This window comes from Theropithecus gelada, chromosome 8 (assembly GCF_003255815.1).
Source record: "Theropithecus gelada isolate Dixy chromosome 8, Tgel_1.0, whole genome shotgun sequence".
NCBI lineage: Eukaryota > Metazoa > Chordata > Mammalia > Primates > Cercopithecidae > Theropithecus > Theropithecus gelada.
In genome coordinates, this window is record NC_037676.1 from 26,121,551 (window position 1) to 26,147,357 (window position 25,807).

Below are 25,807 nucleotides of genomic sequence, written 5' to 3' on the forward strand. Positions count from 1 at the left end.
TATTAGATATGCCATATTGTGCTATGTGAGTGTATTTGCCTGTTGTCTCTCTGACTAGAGTGTGTGCTCTTTAGGGAAAGACCTGCTTATCTCATCTTTATACCCTGTAACAGGGCTGCCACTGTTCCCTCCTGTGTCCCCTGCGCCCTGCCATTTCAGTACAATCCTCTCTTCTACCCGCCTGCCACCAGCTCTGCACCTCTGTGCCTGAGGACTTTCTCAGCTCTCCCTTGTGCAGAACTGACTGGATGTGCTGGAACAATGACTGTAAGGGTGGTGTATAAATACCCCAGATCCCTCCCTCTCTGGGTGGGGTACATTCTGTCCTGGCTCCTAGAGTTCCCAGCAGGATTAAACTGTGGTTGTCCAAGTGATAACTCACTTGATCACTCTTTTTAGCTGTTTTCCCCTCCCTGTCATTTCTCTGATGTTTCCTGGGGTTACCTCTCAAACGACTTCCCCCTGGATTCCTTGTTGAAGGTCAGGGGATCTGGGATACATCTTCACTACATAACAGAGTATTGGCATGCAGGACATGTCCAGCAGATGTTTGTTGGAAAATGGTATGGATAGCTCTAGAATAGACAGTTACTTCTAGAACATACATATCTTTTAGATAAGAATATATATATATCTTAAAGCAGATTGCATATTCTCTCCATAGGTCTCATGCCATGTTTTGCTGCCCTTGTGGACTCTGAGCTTGGTGCTGCGTGTTGTCTGCCTGCCCCTGACCTGAAGGACATGCCCAGCTCCTTCTCTCATCCTTGCCTCTCTTTTGCATCTTCATAATACACATTCACTTTTTTAAAAAGGAATGGCTTTTTGAAGCTAATGGCCATCTAAATCTTTCTTTTCTATTGTCCAGCACAGTGTGAATAAATAAATATAGGCTATGATTCCACTTTTCAGATATATGACTCCACATTGGTGTTGTAACATTGCCAACTCCATCATTTTACCCCCAACTCCTGGTCAAGGAATTTCCCTCCCTCTAAAATCACAGTCTCTTCTTAGGAGATATTTTTCTTTAAGAAGGGGTTTCAGGATAAGAGCTAAGCTCATTGTAGAACAGTGGTTTCCAACCCAGGCCAAACATTAGAAAAATCCTAGGGAATGAGTATGTCAATGCTCAGCCCAGACCAGTTTGACAGCAGTCTCTGAGGATAGGGCTTGGTTTAGGGTTTCTGAAAGCATCCCAAGTGATTATGTGGAGCCAAGGCTGGTGCCATCCATCTAGAACCCATCCACTTCTTCCTTTGGGCATTCCCTGCTTTAGATCAGTGGGAGATAAACCCTACTCTACTGAGTCGTGTTGGATCCAGAGGCCGGGACCAATGTTGCTGAGATTCAAGGTGAACTGCAGATTCCTAGGATTCTTATCGTCTACATCTGTGTCAACCCAGGCTGTCAGCAGAACTGGGCTGGGTTTTCTAGGGTCCCAGCTCAGCTCCCTCCCACGTGCAGAATGCTCTTCCCTGTGGGGCTGCTGGGCAGAGCACTGTTCCTCTTGAATCCTCCTGCGTGTGATGAGTGATGTCTATGTGACGAGCTCCTGTCGGACGGAGGCCTTCCCACCCTGAAAGTTTTTGCTGGCAGCTGAGGATGGGGACAGACAGCATCAATTGACAGCCTGGCCCTCCACCTGGGCCCTTTCCTGCCTTCTCCATTCCTGTTCCCTTGGGGCCACTTGTTCTCCAGTTCTGTTTCTTCTCAGATTTTCCCTCTTGTCCCTGTTCCTCTCCTGCTATTTTCTACTGTCTCGCTCTTTGCTTTTTCTGTTCAGCTGTGCCTTGGAACCAAGCTGTGACCGCCTCCTCTCACAGCTGCCTTTGCTAAGGGTGGGCCCCTTGCCTAGGTGCCAGGGTGGAGGGAGGAATGGGTCGGAGAGAGGGGCTTCCAGGAGACAGAGCTCATACCCCTGGGAGCCCCAAGTCTGGATTTCATACCTGCAGCTTTCCCAGTCAAGAGAGCCAGGTGCCTTGCAGGGGAGCTTTTGGGAATGGGATAATATATAGCACTTGTGTCTGTCTTGGAGCTTGGTGGGTGCTGTCCCTGGGGCATGAGCTGTGTGGGCCTGTGTGGGGCTCTTTCAGGGCTGACCCTCTGCTGTCTCTGCAGGAGTGCGATGTGCTGGTCTTAGCTGCTGTCTGAGAGGATGTCTGGGGTGTCCGAGCCCCTGAGCCGAGTAAAGTTGGGCACATTACGCCGGCCTGAAGGCCCCGCAGAGCCCATGGTGGTGGTACCAGTAGATGTGGAAAAGGAAGACGTGCGTATCCTGAAGGTCTGCTTCTATAGCAACAGCTTCAATCCTGGGAAGAACTTCAAACTGGTCAAATGCACTGTCCAGACGGAGATCCGGGTAAGTGTGAAGGCATCTGCTCTGTCCATCTGTCTGTCCCTCTGTCCTCTTCCTGGGCAGCTGAGCAGCTCTCCTGCAGCCTTGCAGCTCTCCCTGGGTGGAACAGGTGAGGTGGCATCAGAGACATGTGCTCAGCCTGCATCACCAGGCCTTCTCTCCAGATGTGCGCATACTACTTCTCTAGGAGCCTGGGAAACACATGTTGTAGACTTTGCTTGAACCCCAGATCATTTGTTTGGCCTCTGATTCAATTCATTTCAACTTATTAAGTATTTATGATACTTGAAGCTCTGCAAGGGACTTAAAATCTCCTATCCTCAAAGAGTTTACACTCTGATGAAATAGGAATTAGAGATACACAAGTGATTGCATTAAAAATAGAACAAAACTGGTATAAGACTTGTGTGCTGTGCATGTAGAGGAAGGCGCTGGTGGGGCATTTAGAGGATGATAATGAAGTAGAGGTGCTTTGGGCCAGGTGGAGGGTTAACAAGCCCTACCTGGCAACACATCCTTTTGCTCACTCCTACTCAGAATCACAACATCTGTTTTGCAGGTCCAGGTACCCACCTTCATCAGGGCACCTGGACACCAGGATGCCAATTCACCTTAACCAAATGTATATGAGATTGTCATCATAAGCAGAGTTCCAACGTGCTGAACTAATTTCAGTCACCTACATTTATTGAACAATTGCTATGTGGAGCCTGGGCCAATCCCTCTATACACATTATTCCATTAAATCTTCCCAGCATTCCCATGAGTAGATACACTGAGGACATACCTTTCCGCTGCCCAGAGCACCCCTTTCTGATGATGGGAGGGAAAGCCAGATTGGTTCTGGGAAGGTTGCTTAGTGAGTAATTTGGATAATGGAAGCAGGAACTTTTGGGAAAGCTAATCAGGTCTGAAGACATGGGATGAGCCATCTCCAGCTCATAGCCAACCCTTCCCATGTCCTGAAAGCCAGTGTCCCTAAACTCCATGAATGTTTCCTTTGGTTAGTGCTGCTGTGCCCTGGCCACATCATCCTGGCTGCCTTCCGTCTGCTATAGCACACGCTGTGCTTCCACACACCAGAGCACAGTGTAATTGATTACGTCACTGTCATGGCCAGTTATCACCATTGATTACGGTTTGATTGGCTCTCTCTGTTTCCTGTAACTGATTTGATTAAGGCCTTGTTTGCTCATCTTATGGTTTCTGATATAGAGGCACAATTGTGTCCTGAGAGTAAGCCCTGGTCATCTTCCTCCAGGAGGATGTTTTCCTATCTCTTTATCCACTTCGTGAGTCTTCCTTTGGGTATATCATTTTTGCAAAGAGCTGATGCCATCCACTGTGAATTTTACTAGTTTAATTTTCAGAAGTTAACCTGATTTCCAAGTTTAGGGAGGAGCACCTCATTGTTATTTTGTGCTGAAAAACAGAGAGCAGCTGGTTAGTTCAGATTAGGACAGGTTCCATGGAGTCAGCAGTGAAAAGGTCCTGAAAAAGAGGTAGGGTTTAAAGCAGTGACACTGGGGACAGGAAGAGACTTTCCAAGAGGACAGAACAGCATGTCAAAAGGCAGGGAGGCCTCTGAACAGTAAGTAGTTCAGTTTGACTGGAGTATGGATTATATTTAGAAAAGTATCTAAAGTCAAGATCAAAAAGGAAAGTTGACAGCAGAGAATGAAGGGCCTAGAATATCAGGCAGAGAAATCTGGAAATGGACAGACATTAGGGAAGAACACATATTTTTAAGCAAGGGCAAGATGTTCCTGGAGTTGTATGATATACCCTGCTGGGTGTTTAACGGATGAAGGTATACAACGGGCCTATGGAGAAGGCAATGAGACCCAGGCTTAAGAAGAATGGCTTGAGGCATTATCTGGGGTTGGTGGGGAACAGAGGTGGAGAACAGAAGTGACTGACTTCTAGGAATATGTCCAAGCCTTCTGATTTTTCCTGCTTCCAGGGTCTCCTGCAGGCAAAATGTCACCTGCTTATTGCAAACAGCTGAGGCTTTAAAGCCATACCTAGACTTCTAGCCAAGTCCTGCTCCATCCTTACTGGTTGTGTGGCCTGGGACCTAATGATTAACTGATCTAGGCTTCAGTCTCTTCACCCGGGGATCATGCTGTAAAGACTGGAAATGATGGAGGAGAAGCACAAAGCACATAGCAGTGTCCGTAACTGGAGGCTATTGATTGTGTGGGTATTAGGTTATTACCCAGCTGAGGAATCTCCAAAGGCCTCTAATTGCCCAGAGAAGAAAGTACAAATTGTCTTCTTTTGGTGTCTATCCAGGTATTTATCTTATGTTCAAATAAAGAAATAATATGATCAGATTTGTGTTTTAAAACAGCAACATGGTGTTCTGCAAGATGTTAAGAAGTGTGCCCTCAGGAAGTGAATGTGTGGTCAAAAAGATTGGGAAATGTTTGGTTAAACAATTCTGAACAGATTCTTTTGCAGTAAGACTTCTCAGAACCTTAAATAGGCTGATATGCCTGATAAATCACTAAGAACGGCCACAGAGGTGATATTTTCTTAAATAAACAATTTCTTATTTGCCTAAAAAAAAACCCCTTCTTTTAAACCACTAGCTCTCTGGACAATCATTTAGGGAACTTTTCCCCCTAAACTCTGACAGCAGAGAAAAGAGGACTAGATTAAAAAATAATAATAATAAAAAAAATAAAAAAAAATTTAAAAAAAAGGACTGGTGAATGGGAGATGGGTTAGGAGGCTGTGGTCATACTGCAAAAGCAAAATGATGAGGACCTGGACTAAGGGAATGGCATTGGGAATAGAGATAAACCAACATAATTGAGTATATCCAAGGAGGCAGAGTCAATAGAATTTGATGATTAACTAGATATAGGGAGGGAAAGAAAGGAAGGAGAGAAGGATGACTCAAGTTTTTGCTTGGGCGACTGAATGGGTGTTGGTACCATTCATTGAAATCCAAACAGAGAAAGGGAGGGCGTTCTGAGATTTCAACTTTACATGTGTTGTGTTTAAAGTGTTTATGAAACACCCCCATGGAGGAACGTGGGTCTGGAGCTCAGGAGGGAGAAAGAATCTAGAGACAAATTTGGGTGTCATTATGCAATTGATGTCACGCAAATGGGTAGGATCACCCACAAGGAATGAGTGTAACAGAAGAAAAACAGATCCAGCATGAGGTCAGGCATTCAAGACCAGCCTGGCCAACATAGTGAAACCCCATCTCTACTAAAAATACAAAAAAATTAGCTGGGTGTGGTGGCACGCACCTGTAATCCCAGCTACTCAGGAGGCCGAGGCAAGACAATCACTTGAACCTGGGAGGCGGAGGTTGCAGTGAACCAAGATTGCGCCACTGCACTCCAGCCCAGGCGACAATGTGAGACTCCATCTCAAAAAATAAAGAGATCCAGGTGGGAAACCTGGGGAAATCAACTTCTAAAAGGCTGATAAAGAGCAGCAAATGAAGGAAAAACAAGAATCAGTCAAAGAAGGAGCAAGAGAACCAGGAGGACAGAATCTGAGGAGCCCGAGGCAGAGGGGGCTTTAAGGAAATAGTGACTGGTAGTGTCAGATGCTCAGAAAGGACAGCAGATAAGGTTAGAAATAAGTGCATGGCTTTAGCAGCAGGTGCCAGGAATCATCTTTGTTTGGGCAATTTTAGTGGAGAGATGAGGCAGAACACATTGTGCAATGAATTATAGTGGAGACAGTGAGTATAAGTAACATTTAAGAGAGGTTTTGACCAAGAAGGAAAAGAAAGAAGGGAAGGCTAAAGGAACAGTATTCACTGCAGAGGGAACAGCATGTGTAAAGGTCCTGAAGTGGGAAGGCACATAGCGGGTTTGAGACTAAGGATTGCTTAAGTTTGGCTATTTAAACCATGTTAGCCATTTTGGTTTTTATTCCATCTCTTGTGGGAAGCCACTGATACAATTTAAACCTATGGGTGACATGAAATTGTGCTTTTTTTTTTTTTTTTTTTTTTTTTTTTGAGACGGAGTCTCGCTCTGTAGCCTAGGCTGGAGTGCAGTGGCCGGATCTCAGCTCACTGCAAGCTCCGCCTCCCGGGTTCACGCCATTCTCCGGCCTCAGCCTCCCGAGTAGCTGGGACTACAGGCGCTGCCACCTCGCCCGGCTATTTTTTGTATTTCTTAGTAGAGATGGGGTTTCACCGTGTTAGCCAGGATGGTCTCGATCTCCTGACCTCGTGATCCGCCCGTCTCGGCCTCCCAAAGTGCTGGGATTACAGGCTTGAGCCACCGCGCCCGGCTGAAATTGTGCTTTTTAAAGACCACTTGGGTTACATAATGGAAAATGCATTGGAGGAAGGCAGGAATGGATGTGGGGAAATGTTATGTGGCTATTACAGTGAATCAAATGAGAGATGACAGTAGCTTAAGATTATAGCCATGGAGATAGTGATGGTGATGGTGGTGATGATGTTGATGATGATGGTAACAGTAGTGGTGATGTTAGTGATGATGATGGCAGTAGTGGTGATGGCAGCTAGCACTTTGGAAAGCAATAATATGCACCATCGTATTGACTTCTCAAAAGAACCCAATAAAGAACAAACTATTATTATTTCCACTTCATATATAAGGAAACTAAGCACAGAGGATTTAAGCAAATTGACAGTAAGGGGTGAAGCCTATTTTTAAACCTAAACGATGCACTTCCACAGCCTGCACTCTTAACCACTGTGATCAATGGAGAGAAGTGATTATAATCCACAGAATTGAGGAGATGAAAGGCTTTTGTGATGACAGGAGATTCACAAATGAGGAAGAGGGAGGTGTGAAGAATGGCAGCCCTGGTCTGGGTGGCCAGGGTCCCGTTCCCTAAGATGAAAAACACTGGAAGAGAAATCCACTGGAGAGTGAGGAGTTCACATGCCCAGTTTTGGACCTGTGGAGTACAATTGAGACACATTAACATCTTCACATGGAAATGCTAAGTAGATCCTTGGATACGTAATTCTGGAGGAGGGAACCAGGTTGGTCATAGACATTTGAGTGAGGTCAATCCAACCATCTGGTGGTTGAAGCATGGCTGTGAATGAGATCATTCAGGAAAGGGTTCTGAATTACTCCATCGTCCACTCCACAAATGTTTGTTAGATCCTCCCATGTGCCTGGCACTATGCTGGTATGGCCTAGGGTATTAGCATATCCCAAAACACATTGCTCTCCCTGCTTTCATAGGGCTTCCTGGCCAAGAGTGAGACTGACGTGGACTCACACTAATGAATGAACCTTCTCAATCTGAAGCACATGCTCCTACAGGAAACCATAGGTCTTGTGAGAACAGGTCACCATCATCATCTCCATGGCTACAGCCTTAATTTAAGCTACTGTCGTCTCTCATTTGATTCACTGTAATAGCCACATAACATCTCCCCACATCCATTCTTGCCTTTCTCCAGTGTATTTTCCATTATGTATCCCAAGTTACCTTTAAAAAGCACAATCTTATGTCACTCATAGGTTGTGAGAGTGGGACTGGATTTATATGCAGAGGAATAGCTTTGCTGTGCAGTGCCTGTTTGGGGATACAGTGTCCAGGTGGGAGTCCAAGCCCAACTTCCTTGTCTGGGATGCTCCTGGAGCAGCCCTTCTCTCTGCTTCCTGACTTCTTTTTGCGGTCTCCTTTCCTAGCTTGGCTTTATCCTTTGATGGATTTTTCTACTTCCATCCTTGTATCTTCCTCTCCTCATTTTCCCAGTACTCAGAATGCTGCCAGCCCTTTCAAATTTGCCAAGCACATGTCCTTCCCCAAGAACACTCCTGAGATCCTGACACCCCCACATAGCAGTGTCTGATCAAATGGAAGCAGTCGCAAATCGCCCTGACACAATCCACATGGCAACACATTTCCAAAACATAGTTACTCCATGCATATTTGCTGATTTCATGTTTTGGTCTTTATTCTCTACTTTTCTTTTTCTTTTTCCTGCAGATGTAGTAGCTTCATGGTGATTTCTCCATGTTATAAAAAGCTTTGTGAATAAGCGCTGGCCCCTGTGCCTAGGACCTAAAAGAAATTAGGCAGGTGTTGCAGAGAACAATGAGAAATTGATTTTGCTCTTCTGGATTTTCTATTTCCTTTTTGTTTGATATTTATAGGAAATTGTGTTTGTTTAGGAACTCTGAATTTCTGGAGCAAACAGAGGCTCATATCATTATATTTTTCTCTAACGTGCTAATTTGCTTGTCTGGGAAAAGGGGTAAGATGACACTCTGAAAAGAACTGGCAGAGCGGCACCCAGACGTGCCCACACAGGGCGGCTCTCTTTGGCTGTCACTGCTGCTGCTGCTGCTGCTCCTCCTCCTTCTCTTTTTCTTCTTTCTTCTTTGTTCTTCTTTCTTCTCTCTTTCTTTTTTCTTCTTTCTCCCTTCTTTCTTTCTTCCTTTTCTTCTTCTTGTCCTCGTCCTCTTTTTCCTTCTCCTTCTCTGTCTCCTCTTCCTCCTATGTCTCTTCTTCCTCTCTCTCTCTGTCTTTCCTTCCTTTCCCTCTGCTCTCTCTTCTTCTCAAGTCATATGTCCTGATTTGTCTCAGCCCCAGTTTCCTTACATTGTCCAGGGATGACTATCTGCAGTGCCCCTGCCAGTCTCAAATGTATCATGATATGGGTGATAATGACATGATAATGACATGGCTCTGCTCTCTCCTCTCCCTGCCTGGCACACTGACCGGCTGGCTCGTGGTGTTTTCTCCCTCCAGCTTCCTCTAGTTGATCCACTCTCTTCATGTGCTCATCTCTTCCTGTCACGAGACCATCTTTTCTCACCCAGGAAGGCATTAAGCAGAAGAAGAGATATTCATCTGGGGTATGGTGTTGCTCAGAGGTGCCGATGGGGTCCTACATCCAAAACCTTCTCCCTTAGCCAGTTTCTACCAAGCTGGAAACCTGGGTTCAAGATTCATCCTTGTTTTGTCCTGAAGTATCACCCCACTCGGAATTCACATTCACATCCCCAGGAAGGGCAGAGGCTGCAGCTATCCTGTGCCCTTCCCACCCAGTCTGGATGCATCCCTCCTGCCTGCAGCAGGGGCTCCAGGTTGCAGGGGTGTCCTTGGGCATTGCTTGTCTGGTGCATGAGGAGAGCTGTCCAGTTCCAAATGCAGCCTGGTCTACACGCGCCTGTCCTCACCACCTCCCGCGTGCATTCAGTGATCATATATTCCTTTCCAGAAATCCCCAGAGGCAGACTGCAGATGTCAGAACCCATTGACTTTGCCCTTCGCTCCCTACACCCATCACACACTTATCCCAGTTAGCTTTGAGTTTAATCTATTGTTACTCAACCAGACACAGGGTGCACAGGGTGTTATGGACTGGATGTTTATGTCCTCTCACCCCCAAATCCATATATTGATGCCCTAACCCCCAGTGTAATGGTATTTGAAGGTAGGGGTATTGGAAGGTAATTGGGCTTAGGTGAGGTCATGAGAGTGGGGGCCCTATAATGGGATTAGTGTCCTTAAAAGAGAGGAAGAGGCTAGGTTCCTCTCTCTCTCTCTCTCTCTCTCTGTCTGTCTGTCTGTCTCTCAGCCATGTGAGGACAGAAGGAGAAGGCTTTCCTCTGTAAATGAGGAAGCTCGCACCAGGAACCAAATCTGCTGTACCTTGATCTTAGACTCCCAGCTCCAGAGCTATTTAGACATAAATGCTTGTTGTTTAAGGCACCCAGTCAGGGTGATTTGTTAGAGCAGCTCAAGATGACCGGGACACAGGCCGGCAGTTCCCTGTGCCTGGAAGAGCAGTCTCTGGCCCACAGTCCATTGGCTCAGGTTCTCTGTATCTGGAACAATATCTGTCACCCTCCTTCAGATGCTGCTAGAGTAGGGCCCAAGGTCTCAGTGCAAGAGGTAGGGAGGAGGAGGTTACTTGTCCTGCTAAGTTGCCATTTTTGAAACAAAGACTACCCTAGAGAGAATAAATGGAAGCACACAAGGCTAGTCTCCCATGCATGAAAACAATCCCTGAAAAAGAGGAAAGGGTTCAACCAGGAAACCACAACCCAGTGCCACGATATTTAAAAAGGTATATTCACAAGGACCTCCTGCTTCTGCACCCCCTCCCTGTTTCCTGTGTGTGCTCTACAGTCCGGCCCACCCCCACACAGACACCTACAGAGGCCAGCACAAGGCAGACACGCAGGTTCTGGGCCTCTGTGGATCTCCACGCTCACATTCATTGCATCCACAAATTGGTAGTCAGGTGCCTGGGCTTTCGTTTCTATTTTTAATCTGGTAGTTGCATTGCTGAATGTCCTTGTTAGAGACTTTTATCATCTCAAAATGAATGCTTTCAGGGTGTTAAGTTATGCTCACTTGTATTATTTTGTTCTTCAATCACTTTTTTTAGAATGATCCCTTACATGTGTTGCGAACTCAGAATGTATATAACCAGTGTATCGATTTTCTATGGCTGCCTTTGCAAATTATCACAAACCTGGTGGCTTACAATAGAAATGATTCTCTCACAGTTCTGGAGGCCAGAAGTCCCCAAATCAAGGTGTCAGCAGGGACTCAGTTCTCCTGAAGGCTCTAGGGGAGGATCTCTCCCTGCCTCTCCCTGCTTTTGGTGGCTCTAGGCTTTTGGTGGCTCTAGGCTTTGCAAATGCCCCCCATTTTTTTTCCAGATGAGATCACATTCACAGATTCTGGGGTTAGGACCTGGACATATCTTTTGGGGGCCACCATTCGACCCATTATGACCATCAGTTCAGATCATAGTATCTGTTGCTGGTACCCCCATTCAGGCACACACAGACCAGTGTACCCAGATGTATAGCAATGAGTGGACCCTTTGTCCCTTTAAAAGCTTTTATTATGTCATTAGGGGGTATGTGCAGAAGAAAATAGAGGCTCACTGAATATGTGAGTCAGCACTTCTCCCTGGGAACCGTTCCGCACCTCCTGGAAGTCAGCATTGGGAAATGTGTAGGGCCCTTTATAGTTGGCACATTGTCATGATTCTCACAATGATTGGGGCTGGGGCTTGGGATTTGGTGGGTGGGCTCTTGCCGTGGGTGAACGGTCCCATACAACAAAGAATCCTCCTGCCCCAAGTGCCAGTGGGACCCTGCTGAAATTCACTGATGTGAATTAGGAAGCATTACGGTACAACGAATGCTCTGAACCCAGACCCCACGCGAAAAATAAAACTTTACCTGTCATGTTGGAGTGACACCTGCCCCTCCTGCTCTGAGGCAAACACTGCAGGTCACCTGAAAGAACTGTATAGTAACTGCTTTAAAAGATATTTTAGTAGGGGGCTTTGAGGGGGAAAAATCTACGAAAGCCACCTGGTATTCTCCCAACTGATCTTTATTGTTTTTCATCCCTCCTCAATCTCAGCGTGGCGTCAAGAGCCCTTTCTACAGTTTATGGGTAAATCAGAATTTTTGACCGAATGGTCTCATTTTTAACAGAACATTTTTATTTTTCAGAGACACTTATATTCTACTCAAGTTGATTAAAGAAAAGGCCATTTGTTACCTTTTCAGCCTTTTTTCTACCTTCTCAGAGATCTACTTCCCGTCTTCACACATAGCAGAAGGTGCAAGGGAAGAGCCTGCTATCTAGTTCTTGCCCTGGGAACATCAAATCCTTCATGATTCTCTTGCTCCAAGCAGAAGGAAGTTGTTTTTCTTTGCATTGTTCACCCCAGGTCACTGGCATGGCCGGATCAGGCGTGGTCATGACCTGATCATCCTATGAGGCTCCTTGATTGCACTTCACCCACCGGCTGCTGGTGCTGGTTCCAGCTCACAAAGGGCCTCAGATCCCTTTCTTCAACTGCCTGTACCCCTCTACAGGGCTCAGCCTTTGGAAGCCTTTAGAGCCACTACTGTACAGTTGCTCCCAGGAGGTGGGTCTTCCCAGGCGTCAGTTCCCACCCAGTCAGGGGAGGTGCCTCTGGCCCAAGGACCCCAGACTCCATTTCCGGCTCCCATCTTCATGTCTTAATTCTAGACTTCTTGGGTTAATCATCTCCTCAGGTTGACTTGACCCTTGAGCCGTGTTCATCCTTCCCCCTTTGCCCATCACAGTGCTAGCTACTGTTTTTTGAGCACCTGCTCTGCACCTACCATTGTGCTAGGCTCTTATGTGTCTGTAACCCACATAAAGGCAGCCAGTTGTTCTGACCTTGAAGCCAGTCTCAGTATAGCATCACATTCCAACATATATTAGTCTGTCATCTAAAAATAACTGGAAATCCATTTAAATCTTTACTATAATCTCTTTGAGGAGAGAGAACTGTTGGGGCTCAGAAAACAATACCCCCAAATGAAGGCCTCAGCAGCAAAAATTTTTCTGTTACTTTCTCCTGCTCCCTGTCTCTCAGCCCCACTCTCCCCCGAGGTGCCATAGAAACTAGGATTGACTAGGATTGTCTTCCTGAGGTGGGTCACAGAAACCAGAACCTCTTTTCCCTAACAGAAAGCCAGCCATAAAACCTAAAAATATTCCATGTAGAAACAGGCCATGAAGAAATTATCTGACCTACATTGTTTGACTATAGGTCATAAGACCTCGATTCCAGAGAGGGCTTGCCCTGCACCCAGCAGGAAGGAACACTGCTCAGAGAGGCCAAGAAGAGTCTAGACAGACAGGCCTGTCTGGGTTTCCCCACTCAGCCTGTTAACATTAGATCAGACCCTTCTCCTCCGATCATATTTCTACATGACTATCCATTGTTTGCTAAACCTAAGCATAAAAATGGACAGTTTCTCCTCTGTTTTTGGGTCTTCATTCTGAAGGGACCTGTGTATGCAGATTGAGTAAATTTGTATGCCTTTTCTCCTTTTAATCAATCTGCCTCATTTCAGTGATTTTTCAGTGAACCTTTAGGAAGCCAAAAGCCTGGGCCCCCACAGGGGATATCATTGGGGAATCACTGTCCAGATAGGTAGTAAAATTTATTAAAATTCTCATAACCATATACCAGTTAAAAGTAAAACAGCTGTCTGTGTCTGTCTACCCCAAGGTCAGACATGGAGAGTCGCTTTAGCTCTAATTGGTCCATGTCTGTATTGGTCTCCTAGGGCTGCTGCAACAAAGCACCACAAACAGAGTGATGTGAAACCACAGAAAGGTATTGTCTCACAGTTCTGGAGGCTAGAAATTCAAGATCAAGGTGTTAGCAGGACCGTGCTCCCTCTGAAGCCCATAGGGGAACCCGTCCTTGCCCCTCCCTGGATGGGGATTCGCCAGTGGTCTTTGACACTCCTTGGCCTGCAGCTGCATCACTCAAATCTTACATCATCTCCCTGTGTGCACGTCTCTGTCTGCATTCACACTTCCCCCTTTTTATAAGGACACCAGTCATTTTAGATTACAGCCCACTCGAATGACCTCATTTTAACTTGATGAGTCTGTAAAGACCCTATAAAGTCCCGTGCTAAGGCACTAGAGGTTAAGACTTCAACATATCTTTTTTGGGGAGCCACAGTTCAACCCATAATGGTATCTTACTAGATAGGCGTGTAAAGTTTTTGGAATCCAGGGGAAGAAACAAAAACCTTATCACGGGGAGTCAGGGAAGGCTTCCCAGGGGCCATCATAGTGCTCACTGGGCCTGAAAGGATAACTGGGAGTTCACCAGGAGGAGAGGACAAGGGGGAGAGGGAAGCCAGGGGTCCCCCAGGCAGGAAGAATTGAATGTGTTCGGCACAGAGGAAAGCAAGAGCATGCTGTGTTGGGGGAAGAAAGAGAGCAACTTTGGAGACCAGGCACGGAGCACACTGTGGGTTCAGAGGGGATGGGACTGGAAAGAACGTGTGGGAAAAAAACCCCAAAGGGAGGTTTATGCCTCGTGTTCATTAATTTGGGTCTTATCTGATTGTACAGAAAATGAGGAACCAATGAGGGACTTTCCACCAGAATCACCTGCATTGATTTTGTCCTCAACCTCAGAGTGACACCTTCTTAAATAAAATTTAAGCAAGACTTGTTTTTATTTTTAATACAAAGTTTTGCTCTTGTGGCCCAGGCTGAAGTGCAGTGGTGCGATCTTGGCTCACTGCAACGTCCACCTCCCGTGTTCAAGTGGTTCTCCTTCCTCAGCCTCCTAAGTAGCTGGAATTATAGGCATGCACCACCATGCCAGGCTAATTTTTGTATTTTTAGTAGAGGCAGGGTTTCACCATGTTGGCCAGGCTAGTCTCGAACTCCTGACCTCAGGTGATCCTCCTGCCTTGGCCTCCAAAGGGCTGGAATTACAAGTGTGAGCCACCACTCCTGGCCTGAGACATTTTTCAACAAAAGCTTAAGTGTAGTTTATTTATTAAAATGTTAAGTATAGTCACCTTACTAAAACAAACAAAAAAGAATACTTTGAAAAGAGTAAGGAGGGTGAATTGAATTAAGCCTGGGAAGCAGTTTGCAGGCCACTGTCCCAGGTCAGTTTCCTGGGAAGCAGACCTGGGTGGTAGGCTTGCATGGAGGAAGCATGTTGATAGGAGCTCCCAAGGCACATAGCTAGTAGGCGGGAAGAAAGCAGGACGGGGCAGAGGGAAAAGTTGGGCTGGGATGCAGCCAGAGCAAAGGCCTTAGCCCATTCCACATGGAGCCCTGGAGCCCAGAAGAGCTGTCCCAAATCAGGATGAAAGGACATAGGTATTATGACCTTGAGTTGACCAGTCACTGGATATGGACGGCCCCCAGGAAGGGTGTGACCTTAGGCAAGGGCCACTCTTTGAGTGAGAGCAATCCTGGTGGAGGACAGTAAGGGACCCAGCTGTCATATTGTTTCCAAAAACCCAGCCACTGACATCAAACATGTTTAATAAGCTTATTAAGAAAAAAGCCAAAAAGGCGAGGTATTTTATTAGAAATAGGTGAGCCTGAGAAAATAGCGAGACAATAGAGATCACTGAAGAAAGTTATAAATGGATGAGCACTGACAAAAGAGAAGGAAAATGAGTTGAGTAATTAATTCCTTCAACCATCTTTTCCTTTTTGGAAGTAGATTATCCAGAGTGCAGAGACAAGCCATCCGGTCCCGTTGCTTCTTTGTTTCTGACCTACAGGAAGAAAGGCCAGAGAATAGGGAGAGAGACAAAGGTAGTTTGAAGTCTTTACACTATTTGATAAAGCAACTAAATCAGTGTTAGCCAAGCAGGAGGAAAAGCTATAGACATTTTAATGTTTGCCAGAAAGCATTCAAAGACTCTTAATAACCAGGCTGTGAGCCATGGGCAGTCAGAGAGCCTGGAAGCCCTCCTGTGGGAAGACGCAAAGGTCTTCCTGTAGCAAAAAGAGTCCTGGGCTTACCTAAATAGCAACTGATAAAATTAAGACAGTTTTAAAAAATCATGGCATATATGGCAATCTAGTGAGTAATCATTGTATACTGTCATTTTTTTAAAGTGATCTATTAATAGAGAAAGCATTGACTCAGTGGTAGCAGTTGAGGAGCTCTGGGTAGAGTGCTGATCTTGCTGCCCCCACTGTTTGCTGAGAAGCTGTGTACATATTAGAATAATAGAGAAGAGGATTCAGGCTGAGGAAGGCAGTGCTTGTGCAAGAGCCAGTGCAGGTGAGAACATTTCAAATCTCAGCACTGACCCTTCTGTTACCCCAATCTGGCCACCCCCGCTGCATTTACACCATACCTTTCCTCCTACCTACAAAATGTAAGAAGCTCCTTGGGGCAAGGGTCTATGTGTGTGCACGAGAGCCCCTAGCTCTGTTTTGCGTAGTGAGTGTGTCATAGACAGTTGCTGATGGTTTAAATGAAGAAGCCATTCTGCAGCTTGGCATGATGAGGCTGGAGGGCTGCAGGGAGGGGACTGTGGCTCAGGGAGCTTGTCATCCTGTTGGAAGTACATGTCAAAGTTGGGTTCTCACCCTCATTTGTATGACTCCAAAGTTAGAGCTCTTTCTGTGTCACTCATGGTCAAACACCTTGTTTCCCCTTGCCTCTGTGTGCCTACAGGATTGGCACACTTTGCAATGCAGTCCTGCCACAATGCACTTCTGGAGTTAGCTCAGACTTCACAGGCTAAGGGTGCATCCTCCACAAGACCCCCTCCCCTCACACCCCAGTTGGAAGCTCCAGGATTCCCAGGCCATTCACACTTCTGATCAACTGGCTACAAATTTGGGGGTTTCCACTATCCCAGCAGTTTCAACGGTTTCCTAAAAGAACTCACAGAATGCAGGAAAGTGCTATCCTTACAGTTTTATCATATAAATTAGAGCCAGCCAAATGAAGAAACAGAGAGGACAGGTCTGAGGGACCCCCACCAGGAAGGTTTCATATCCTCAGAAGGCTTTGCCCTCCAGACAAACCAACAAGATGTTCATCACCAACCAGGAAGCTCACCTAAGCTTTGGTATCTGGGAATTTATTAGGCCTTATTATATAGGCATGGTTGATTGATTGGTTGGTTGATTGAATCATTGGCCACATCATTGAACTCAATATCCAGCTCCCCTTCCCTCCCTGGAGGTCAGGCTGAACCATGTGGCTCAAAGCTTCAACTCTCTAATTACCCAGTTGGTCTTTCCAGCACTGCAGTCCCCATCCTGAGGCTAGCAGGGACGCACCATGAATCACCTCATTAGTGTAGATCCAGGTGTGGTCTGAGGAACCTACAGTGAAATACAAAGGCCATCCTAACTCTTAGGAAATTCCAAGGGTTTAAACACCTCCTCTGCAGAACCAAGGACAAAGACTCATCAGATTCTTTATGATACACCATCAGTAACCAGCAGTGGTGACATTGGTGGCAGGTGCAAGTGCCATCTGATAAAGCTCCCTCTCTCCCAAGAACTTCAGGTTTACCCCCCCCCAACCAGGAAAGAATGCACCACTGATAAGAATCTGCCCAGCACCAGGCACCTCCCAAATAGTGCATTTCATGCTTAGAAAGCTCCCAAGGTCTTCCTTACCTGAAGCTGAAATCTGTCTTCCTATGAAGATACATTGGGTAAAGAGTCTCTTAATGAATTTCAACCCCAAGGACCTCGATTTAAACTTTTCTCCACCATGTCTACAACAGAAATTGGTTGCTTCTTGAAGGAAATCTGAAAAAAAAAAATTGTGCAAGCAGTGTCCTGGAGAATTTCATCACTAGAACCATTAGCTGGATTTAGTCTGACACCTCTTAGAAACTATGGGTGGGAGAGAAGCTGCAAGGCCATGTCTGGCCTGATACAAGTCTTATTCAACCCCTTGATATGGTGCCTTTACTTCTCATGTGGCTGGGAATCTCCCTCACCAGAGTCTCTTCTCTCTTTTTAATTTGAAATTATTTCAAACTTTTTAAGAAGTTGGAAAAAAACAGGGCTAAGGACTCCCGTATTGCTTTCTCCCAGAATCCTCAATGGTTTAAATTTATCATTTTCTGTATTACCAGCTGTATCTCTTCATAAGCAGACATACATGCATACACATACACAAATATGCCCATTATCGTTATTCTTTTTTCTGAACTGTTTGAGAGCAACTTGCAGCAGTGCTGCCCCATCACCAGAATGCTCCAGGGTTTATCTCCCCAAACAGGGACACGCTCCTACAGAAGATATGCTGCGTGCATCTAAATCAGGAAGTCAGCATTGCTATAACACTACCATCCACACCATAGATGCCATCCAGATTTTACCAACTGTCCCAGCAGTGTCTGTTTTTCCTGTCTGATCCAGGAGCGCACATTGCACTCAGCTGTCATATCCCTTTAGTCTCCTCCAATCTGGGAGAGTTTCTTAATCCAAAAGAGTACAGTCATTTTGTTCTATAGGTCCCTGAGGAGGCTCCTCATCCTGGGTCTCTGGTCTCATGACTAGATCAGGCCACAGACTCATGGCAGGAAGATCTAAGCAACCTTGCTGCTCTCTTCTTGGTGCATCGAGGCAGGAAGCCCACTGTGCTTACCTGTTCCACCACTCGGGATGTAAACCGTGATGATCTGGTTGTTTGTGTCTGCCAGGTTTTTTTTGTGTGTGTGCATTTGATTAGTACATTCTGTGACTGAAAGCACTGAGACCATGTCAATGTCCTATTCATCATCAAACCTCCACCCTCCAGCTTCATCACCCATTGATGAATCCTGCCTGAATCAACCAACACTAAGTTTGTGGCCAAATGGTGACTTTCTATTTCCATCCTTCTTCTACATTTATTACTTGGCATTCCACACATGGAAGAGTATTTTCTTCTTCCCCAATTATTTATCTGTCTTAGATTCTTTTTTTTTTTTTTTTTTTTTGGCAGGATGTAACTCATTCCTATCATATATTTTAATACTTAAGTTATCCTAGATGTGCCCCATGTGAGTTCCTTCAGGCTGATCCTGATTTGTTGTTATGAGTCCCCAATTTTCTCTAAACACTTTGTTTTCATATGACACAAAATAACATTCCAGGCTCATCTTGTCCTTTTGCCCCTGGCCCTGGAATCAGCCGTTTCTACAAGGAGCTTTGGATTCTTTAAAAGGAGAAGGATATTTGAAAATGGCAACTTGGTGCTGGGTGTGCAATCACTATGGGCTGTCACTGCTTCTAAGTCCTTTCTATAAATGAAGCTCAGTCTCTCTCTCTCTCTCTCTCTCTCTCTCTCTCTCTCTCTCTCTCTCTGTGTGTGTGTGTGTGTGTGTGTGTGTGTGTGTTTGTGTGTATCTCTTTCTATCTATAAAACCATGAGTCACACCAGTACTTCCAATTCCAATCCCTCACCTCCAAAGATTTCAAAAGTGATGAGATAGGTTGGCTAGACTCTCTAGGCTCCCCATCTCCTTAAGAGTCTCCCATTATCCTCAATACATTTACTTCTTTGCTCACTCCCCCTGTTTGGTTACTTCTTTGCTCCCTCCCCCTGTTTGGTTCTTTGCTTACTCCCCCTGTTTGCTTACAATCTCCTAATCACTCCAATCATCTCTCTTGGCCTTTGACCCCCAATCCTGCCACCACCTCCAAAGGAAGGAAAAAGAGGATAGAAAGGGAGAGAGAGAGAAAAATAGGATGAATTTTGCTTTGTTTTCCCAGTCTGGTTTACAGAGCACCAGCCTGTGTAGGAGATTGCTGTGTCAAAATAAGGCTAATATTTTGTCGTTTTGGGGGCTATTTTTTGTTTGTTTGTTTGTTTGTTTTTTGAGTATTTACCTTGGCCCAAGGACCATTCTATAGAGTTTTATCTAATTTAATCCTCACAAAAGCATTCCAAATTGGTACTATTATTTTGTCCATATTCTAGATGAGAAAACCAAATCCAGAGAACTTTAATATATATCCAAGCATATCCAGCTGGGTGATGGTGGTGGGTAGATGGGGCACTGCTGCAGCCTGGCACCAGGGCTTGTGCTCCTGGCTATTGCTAGTCTGCATTTCAGTTATCCATGACTTAAAAGGAGCTCTCTGATCCCCAACCCTCTCCCATTTGCAGAGAACACAGATTTGTTAATAAAATAGCACAAAGATTTCAAAAATGATGGGATAGCTTGGCTAAACTCATCTTTCTCCAGATAACAATGAGGAAATCTGGACGAAATATAAAAGTGAACTCTCTGCAGGCATTGGTGAGTGCCCATAGCAAGCATAAACTAAAAGGAAACCTACTCTTGAGAGCTAAACTGTGATGAATGAGATCTGCAAGTTTATTGCTTTTTGCCTGAGAGAGCTTTCCAGTCTGGAAGAGGGCTCCAGGGGCAAAAATCTGCAGCCTTACTAGCTTAAAGGGTCAGAGGATACAATTTGGGATTGGCAGAGCAGCAAGAAGATTAGCAGAAAATCATGGAGACAGTAAGCCCCAAAATAAAACATTAATTTTTAAAAATAATTTATAGAAGCAAATTTCTAAAATTTATAAATTTGAAATTTACAAACTACTTAGAAATGAATTTAACAAAAGACCTGCACAATATATATGTGTTGAAAACAATAAAACATTACTAAAAGAAAATAAAGAAGACCTAAATAAATAGAGAGATATACCATGTTCATGTATTACGGGCGTCAATGCTGTTAAGATGCCAATTCTGGCCAGGTGCAGTGGCTCATGCCTATAATCCCAACACTTTGCGAAGCCAAGGTGGGAGGATCACTTGAGGTGCAAGAGTTCAAGTCCAGCCTGGTCAACATAGCATGACCCAAACTCTATAAAAATTTCAACATTAAAAGAAATGCCAATTCTCTCCCATTAAGCTATAGATTTAACACAGTCCCACTCATAATGCAGCAGACCTTTTAAAAAGAAAGTGGCCAGCTGATTCTAACATTTATGTGGACATGCAAAGACCTAGCCCAATAATCTAGGGGATGGGGAACAGCAGAAGACTTAACCCTACTTGACTTCAAGATCTCATGTAAAGCTACAGTAATGCAGACAGTGTGGTTGATATTGGTACAGTATAGACAAAGATCAATAGAAAAGAAATGAGAGTTCAGAAATAAACCTGGATGGCCAAATGATTTTTGACAAAAGCAATTCATTTGGGAAAGGAAAGTCAACAACCAATGCTGAACAACCATAGATCTATATTTTTGAAAATGAATACCATATACAAAAATTCACGATAGATCACAAAACTAAAAATTAAAACTATGAAGCTTATAAAAGAAAACATAGAATATCTTCATGGCCTGGAGGCAGGCAAAGATTCCTTAGGATACAGAAAGCACTAACCATGAAAGAAAATTTTGACAAGTTAGATGCTGTCAGAAGACATAGATTAGGCAATGCAGAATAAGCACACTACAGACCTGGAAAAAATATTCATAAAATACATCGTACAAAATACTTTTATCTAGAATGTATAAAAGTCTCCTACAACTCTCCTACAAATGAAAACACAACAGAAAAAATGGGGAAAAGATTCAAACAACCACTTCCCAAAGGAAGGTATATGAATGGCCTATAAACACATGAAAATATGTTCAGTATCATTAGTCATCAGAGAGATGCAAATTAAAAGCACAATGAGACACCACGCACCCACTGAGATGGCTAATATTAAAAAGACTGACACCACCAAATGTTAGTGAAGATGTGGTGTAACAGAAGTCTCATGACACAGGAGAAATATAAAATGGAATAATCCTGACAGCTGCTTATCAAGTCAGACATACATCTATCTTTGATCCAGTAATTCCTCTTCTCAGCATTTATCCACAGGAAATGACAACGTGTATTCACAAAAATACTTGTACATTAATGGTCATAGTAGTTTAATTCACAATAGCCAAAAATTAGAAATAGTCCAGGTGTCCAGAAGCAGAGGACTGAATCAACATATTGTGATTCATTTACAGAGCAGAACATTACCGATCAATAAATAGGAATGAATTTCTGATATATGCAACAACATGATGGATCTCAGACATTATGCTGAGTGGAAAAAGACACAAAAAAATTGTATGCTAAATGATTTCATGTATATGATGTTCTAGAACAGGCGAAACCAATTGAAAGTGGTGGGGCTAGGGTAAGGTTGCCTGGAGAGGTGGGAGGGAGTGCGCCATGAGGGTGGACTGCGAAGGGATATGGGGGAGTTTTCTGGGGATCTGGAAAGTTCTATACCTTAATTGGTATGTGGGTTACACAGTTATATTCATGTGTCAAAATTGTATAGCTACAATTTATGCATTTTAATATATATAAATTTTACATTTAAATAAGAACTGTAAACAAGTAATAATTGAGTCACAGTTGGGGAGTGAGTGGTGATATCGATGAAGCAAGAAGGCAGAAGGTTGGTAATTGTTGAGGCTGGGTGATGCGTACGTGGGGGTTTATTATACTCTTCTGTTTACTTTGTATATGTTTGAGATTTTTGATCATCAACTGCACAGGGGTTCTAGCCCTGAGGAAATTAGATATTAGCCAAGTAGGTTTCAGCTGGAGCAGGAGAGGACTATAAGTTCAAAAGCACCAGAGGTGGGGGCTCCAGGAGGGACTTGGGAGTGACGTGGGGGCTCTTAGTAATGCATTATTCAGGATGACAGTGGACAGAGCAGGGCAGAAGGTCAGGGACAGGAGAAATGGGTAGAGAGGATGACAAAATGGTTGACTTCACGGGCTGGCACTCCTCCCCCAACCAGATGTCCCTCTCACTGTAGGAGTGCCACTGATCCCAGTCTTCATCCCCTCCAGGGCCTCAATTCTGATTCCTGCACTGGTTAGTTACAACTGTTCACAAGTGCATTCTGGGCCTCCGTTTCCCCATCTATCTCACAGAGCAGTCATCACCCTCTGTGACGGGCATTTTCTTTCCTAAAGGGGAAGGGATTTTTCAGGCTGAGGGTCTTCTAGTTTCACAACTCCCTCCCTGGAGTCCAGAAGGGCTAGCAAGAGGCAGCTGGCCCGAGACACATGGGTGCCCAGGCAAGCAAATAACTGGGCATTCCTTCAAACCAGGATTATCGAAATATTAGCATGACATTTTCCTAGTGGAGAGAGAAATACATTTATTTCCTTCTGAGAAATATAATATGCCTCCTTTTCATTCCAATTAAGGAACTGATTATAGTTGATTTACCAAATTAGAAACTGTCTTGGGAGGCATGTTAAGAAAATGTAAAATCTAATCAAGTGTTCCTCCTCTTTTTGGTCTGACAGCAACCTATTATGCATTATTCAGTCTTTAGGCTGATGTAGGCTTGGTGGCATGCACACTGCAGACATATCCAACAGAGATAGGTCAGTACTTCAGGTTTTTAAATTTATATCCCATAGGACTCTCAGCTCTGTCAGGAGTGAGTTCAATTCACCAACAATATGTGGAACTACATGAGAAACTTGAGTTCAAATGGCACCAAAGTCCAGGTGTGGTGGCTCATGCCTGGAATCCCAGCACTTTGGGAGGCCGAGGTGGGCAGATCACTTGAGGTCAGAAGTTTGAGACCAGCCTGACCAACATGATTAAACCTCATCTCTACTAAAAATACAAAAATTATCGGCCAGGCGCGGTGGCTCAAGGGCCGGGCGCGGTGGCTCAAGCCTGTAATTTCAGCACTTTGGGAGGCCGAGACGGGCGGATCATGAGGTCAGGAGATCGAGACCATCCTGGCTAACACAGTGAAACCCCATCTCTACTAAAAAATACAAAAAACTAGCCGGGCGAGGTGGCGGGTGCCTGTAGTCCCAGCTACTCGGGAGGCTGAGGCAGGAGAATGGCGTGAACCCGGGAGGCGGCGCTTGCAGTGAGCTGAGATCCGGCCAATGCACTCCAGCCTGGGTGACACAGCAAGACTCCTTCTCAAAAAAAAAAAAAAAATTATCCAGGCGTGGTGGTGCATACCTGTAGTCCCAGCTACTCAGGAGGATGAGGCAGGAGAATGGCTTGAACCTGGGAGGCGGAGGTTGCAGTGAGCCGAGATCGCATCACTGCACTCCAGCCTGGGTGACAGAGCGAGACTCCATCTCAAAAAAAAAAAAAAAAAATGGCACCAAAGTGATTTCAGAACGAGGCAGGGCCTTACAGATGGACTTCCATGTTGGCCCACCTGTTAATCCATATCTGGCTCTAGGCCAGGAAGCTGTGGCATCAGGCTGGGAGAGAGGCAGTCTATTAACCTCTGGTTAACGAGAAAGCAGGAACAAGAGGGCACTGGTTTCTTGCCAGCACTCATTTCTTGTGTCCCTGCTCATGTGGGGATTGTGGCACTTAATCCTTCCAAGTGAATCTTGTCCTTATCTTGTCCAGCCTCACCACTCCATGAATCAGCTTGGCCTAGAAGAAATCCTCAGATTCTAGTGTCCCAGGATTCCAAATCCTAGTTTAATTCCGTGGATTGTGGGACCTATATTAGTTTCTCCATCAGCCACACGGGGATGGTAACACCTGCTGCCCTGTGTTGTGTGGATTCAATGAAATCGTGTCTACAAAGGGCCTAGCAGTGCCTGGTATAGGAACTCAGTGATGCTGGCTGAATTGCAAGCCACTCAGAAGATGCTGTTCACATGGTGGATGCTATTATTAATTGGTAATTGGTAATTTTGGTAATTACTAATTGGTAATTATTAATTGGTTAGATTGTAATGAGGTGCAGAAGCAAATTTTTGGTATTCGTTGCCTCTTTGCATTTTCTCCTTCACTTCTGCTCTCTCAGTTCGTCTATCTCTGCTCATTTCACCCATTTGTCAATTTATCAGCTAGAGCCCATTGTGTACAAATCTTCCCCTAAGTGCTAGAGAATGAGAGACAAATTGAACATGAAGACAGAATCCCACCCTAGAGAATCACACTTTTCAGGTCTGTGTGAGAATTGTGGGAGCCCAAAGGAGAGCACCCCTGAGTCGAGCCTCTCTCTTCTCTTCTGCAGGAGATTATCACCTCCATCCTGCTGAGCGGACGGATTGGGCCCAACATCCAGCTGGCTGAGTGCTATGGGCTGAGGTTGAAGCACATGAAGTCCGATGAGATCCACTGGCTGCACCCGCAGATGACGGTGGGTGAGGTGCAGGACAAGTATGAGTGTCTGCACGTGGAAGCCGAGTGGAGGTAGGAGTGGACTCCTGGGCTCTGAAAGTGGGGAGGAGAGGAATTTAGGGTGGGGAGGCCCTGGGAGTTCCTCCCTTAGAGCACTCCCCTGCCTCAGAAACTTCTAGCAAAACCTGAGTGGCATTCTAGGCTTAGTCTTCCTCCAGTATCAAATGCGTGTATTTTCCAAGACCTAACCTGGGCTTCATAGACTATCCCCATCCCAGAGCAGACACCTAAAGATAACCCTAAACAGGATGCTGACAGTGCTAGGGTAGAAGAGAGACAGAAGGGTGGGGCGGATGGAAAGCCCAGGTCCAGGGCTAGCCTATGAACCTAAAAGAAACAGCTGCCATGAAGGAGAAAGGTGGAGAGTCAGGGCTAGCTCTGACCACCTGCCAGTCACCTCCCCGTTTATGGTCCCCTGCCCAACCACGGAGGAGGGAAAGAGCAAAACCAGCCCTGAATGGGTGGCCACGAGACCCACAGGCAGCCCTTCCTTTTGCACTGGGGGATGGACTTGCTTCTGCCCTTGGGGTCTTACTCCTTTCTTCAGACACCAGCTTCTCTGTGTCAACCAGAGCCTGAATGTCCTGTTGCAGGTATGACCTTCAAATCCGCTACTTGCCGGAAGACTTCATGGAGAGCCTGAAGGAGGACAGGACCACGCTGCTTTATTTTTACCAACAGGTAAAAAGTACTTTATCTTCTTGCCCTGAGGCTCCCATTGCACCTTAAATGCCAAGCATGAACCATTCTGTCCTAGGGAGATGGAAAGACAAAGCCCAGATTATGGAGGGCCCAGGCTAGGAAGCTTCTCTTAAAGAAGGTCCTTGGTCTATGGTCAGCGGCTCCAACCCCGCTTCTCTCTCAGTATTTAAGCACTGGCTAAACTGCCCCATGTGCTCCCAACTCCTCTTGGACTTTTCTGGTGGCCCAGGAGACCTGACTAGTGAAGCAGCAAGAGCAGGTCCAAGATGAATCCTGCAGTGCTTACTACACAGCTCTGCAGTCT

General features: G+C 45.3%; 1 protein-coding gene across 3 annotated transcripts in view; it reads left to right on the plus strand.

Annotated features, from left to right (window-relative positions):
• The window catches only part of PTK2B (protein tyrosine kinase 2 beta), a 135,657-nt gene that overhangs the window by 70,114 nt on the left and 39,736 nt on the right, over window positions 1-25,807 (plus strand). For all 3 annotated transcript variants that reach the window (XM_025394493.1, XM_025394491.1, XM_025394494.1), the window contains 3 exons: window positions 2,122-2,362; window positions 24,635-24,813; window positions 25,395-25,482. In XM_025394493.1, the coding sequence (XP_025250278.1) occupies window positions 2,159-2,362; window positions 24,635-24,813; window positions 25,395-25,482 (471 nt within the window). In that variant the 5' untranslated portion in view covers window positions 2,122-2,158. The remainder of the gene's footprint in view (window positions 1-2,121; window positions 2,363-24,634; window positions 24,814-25,394; window positions 25,483-25,807) is intronic.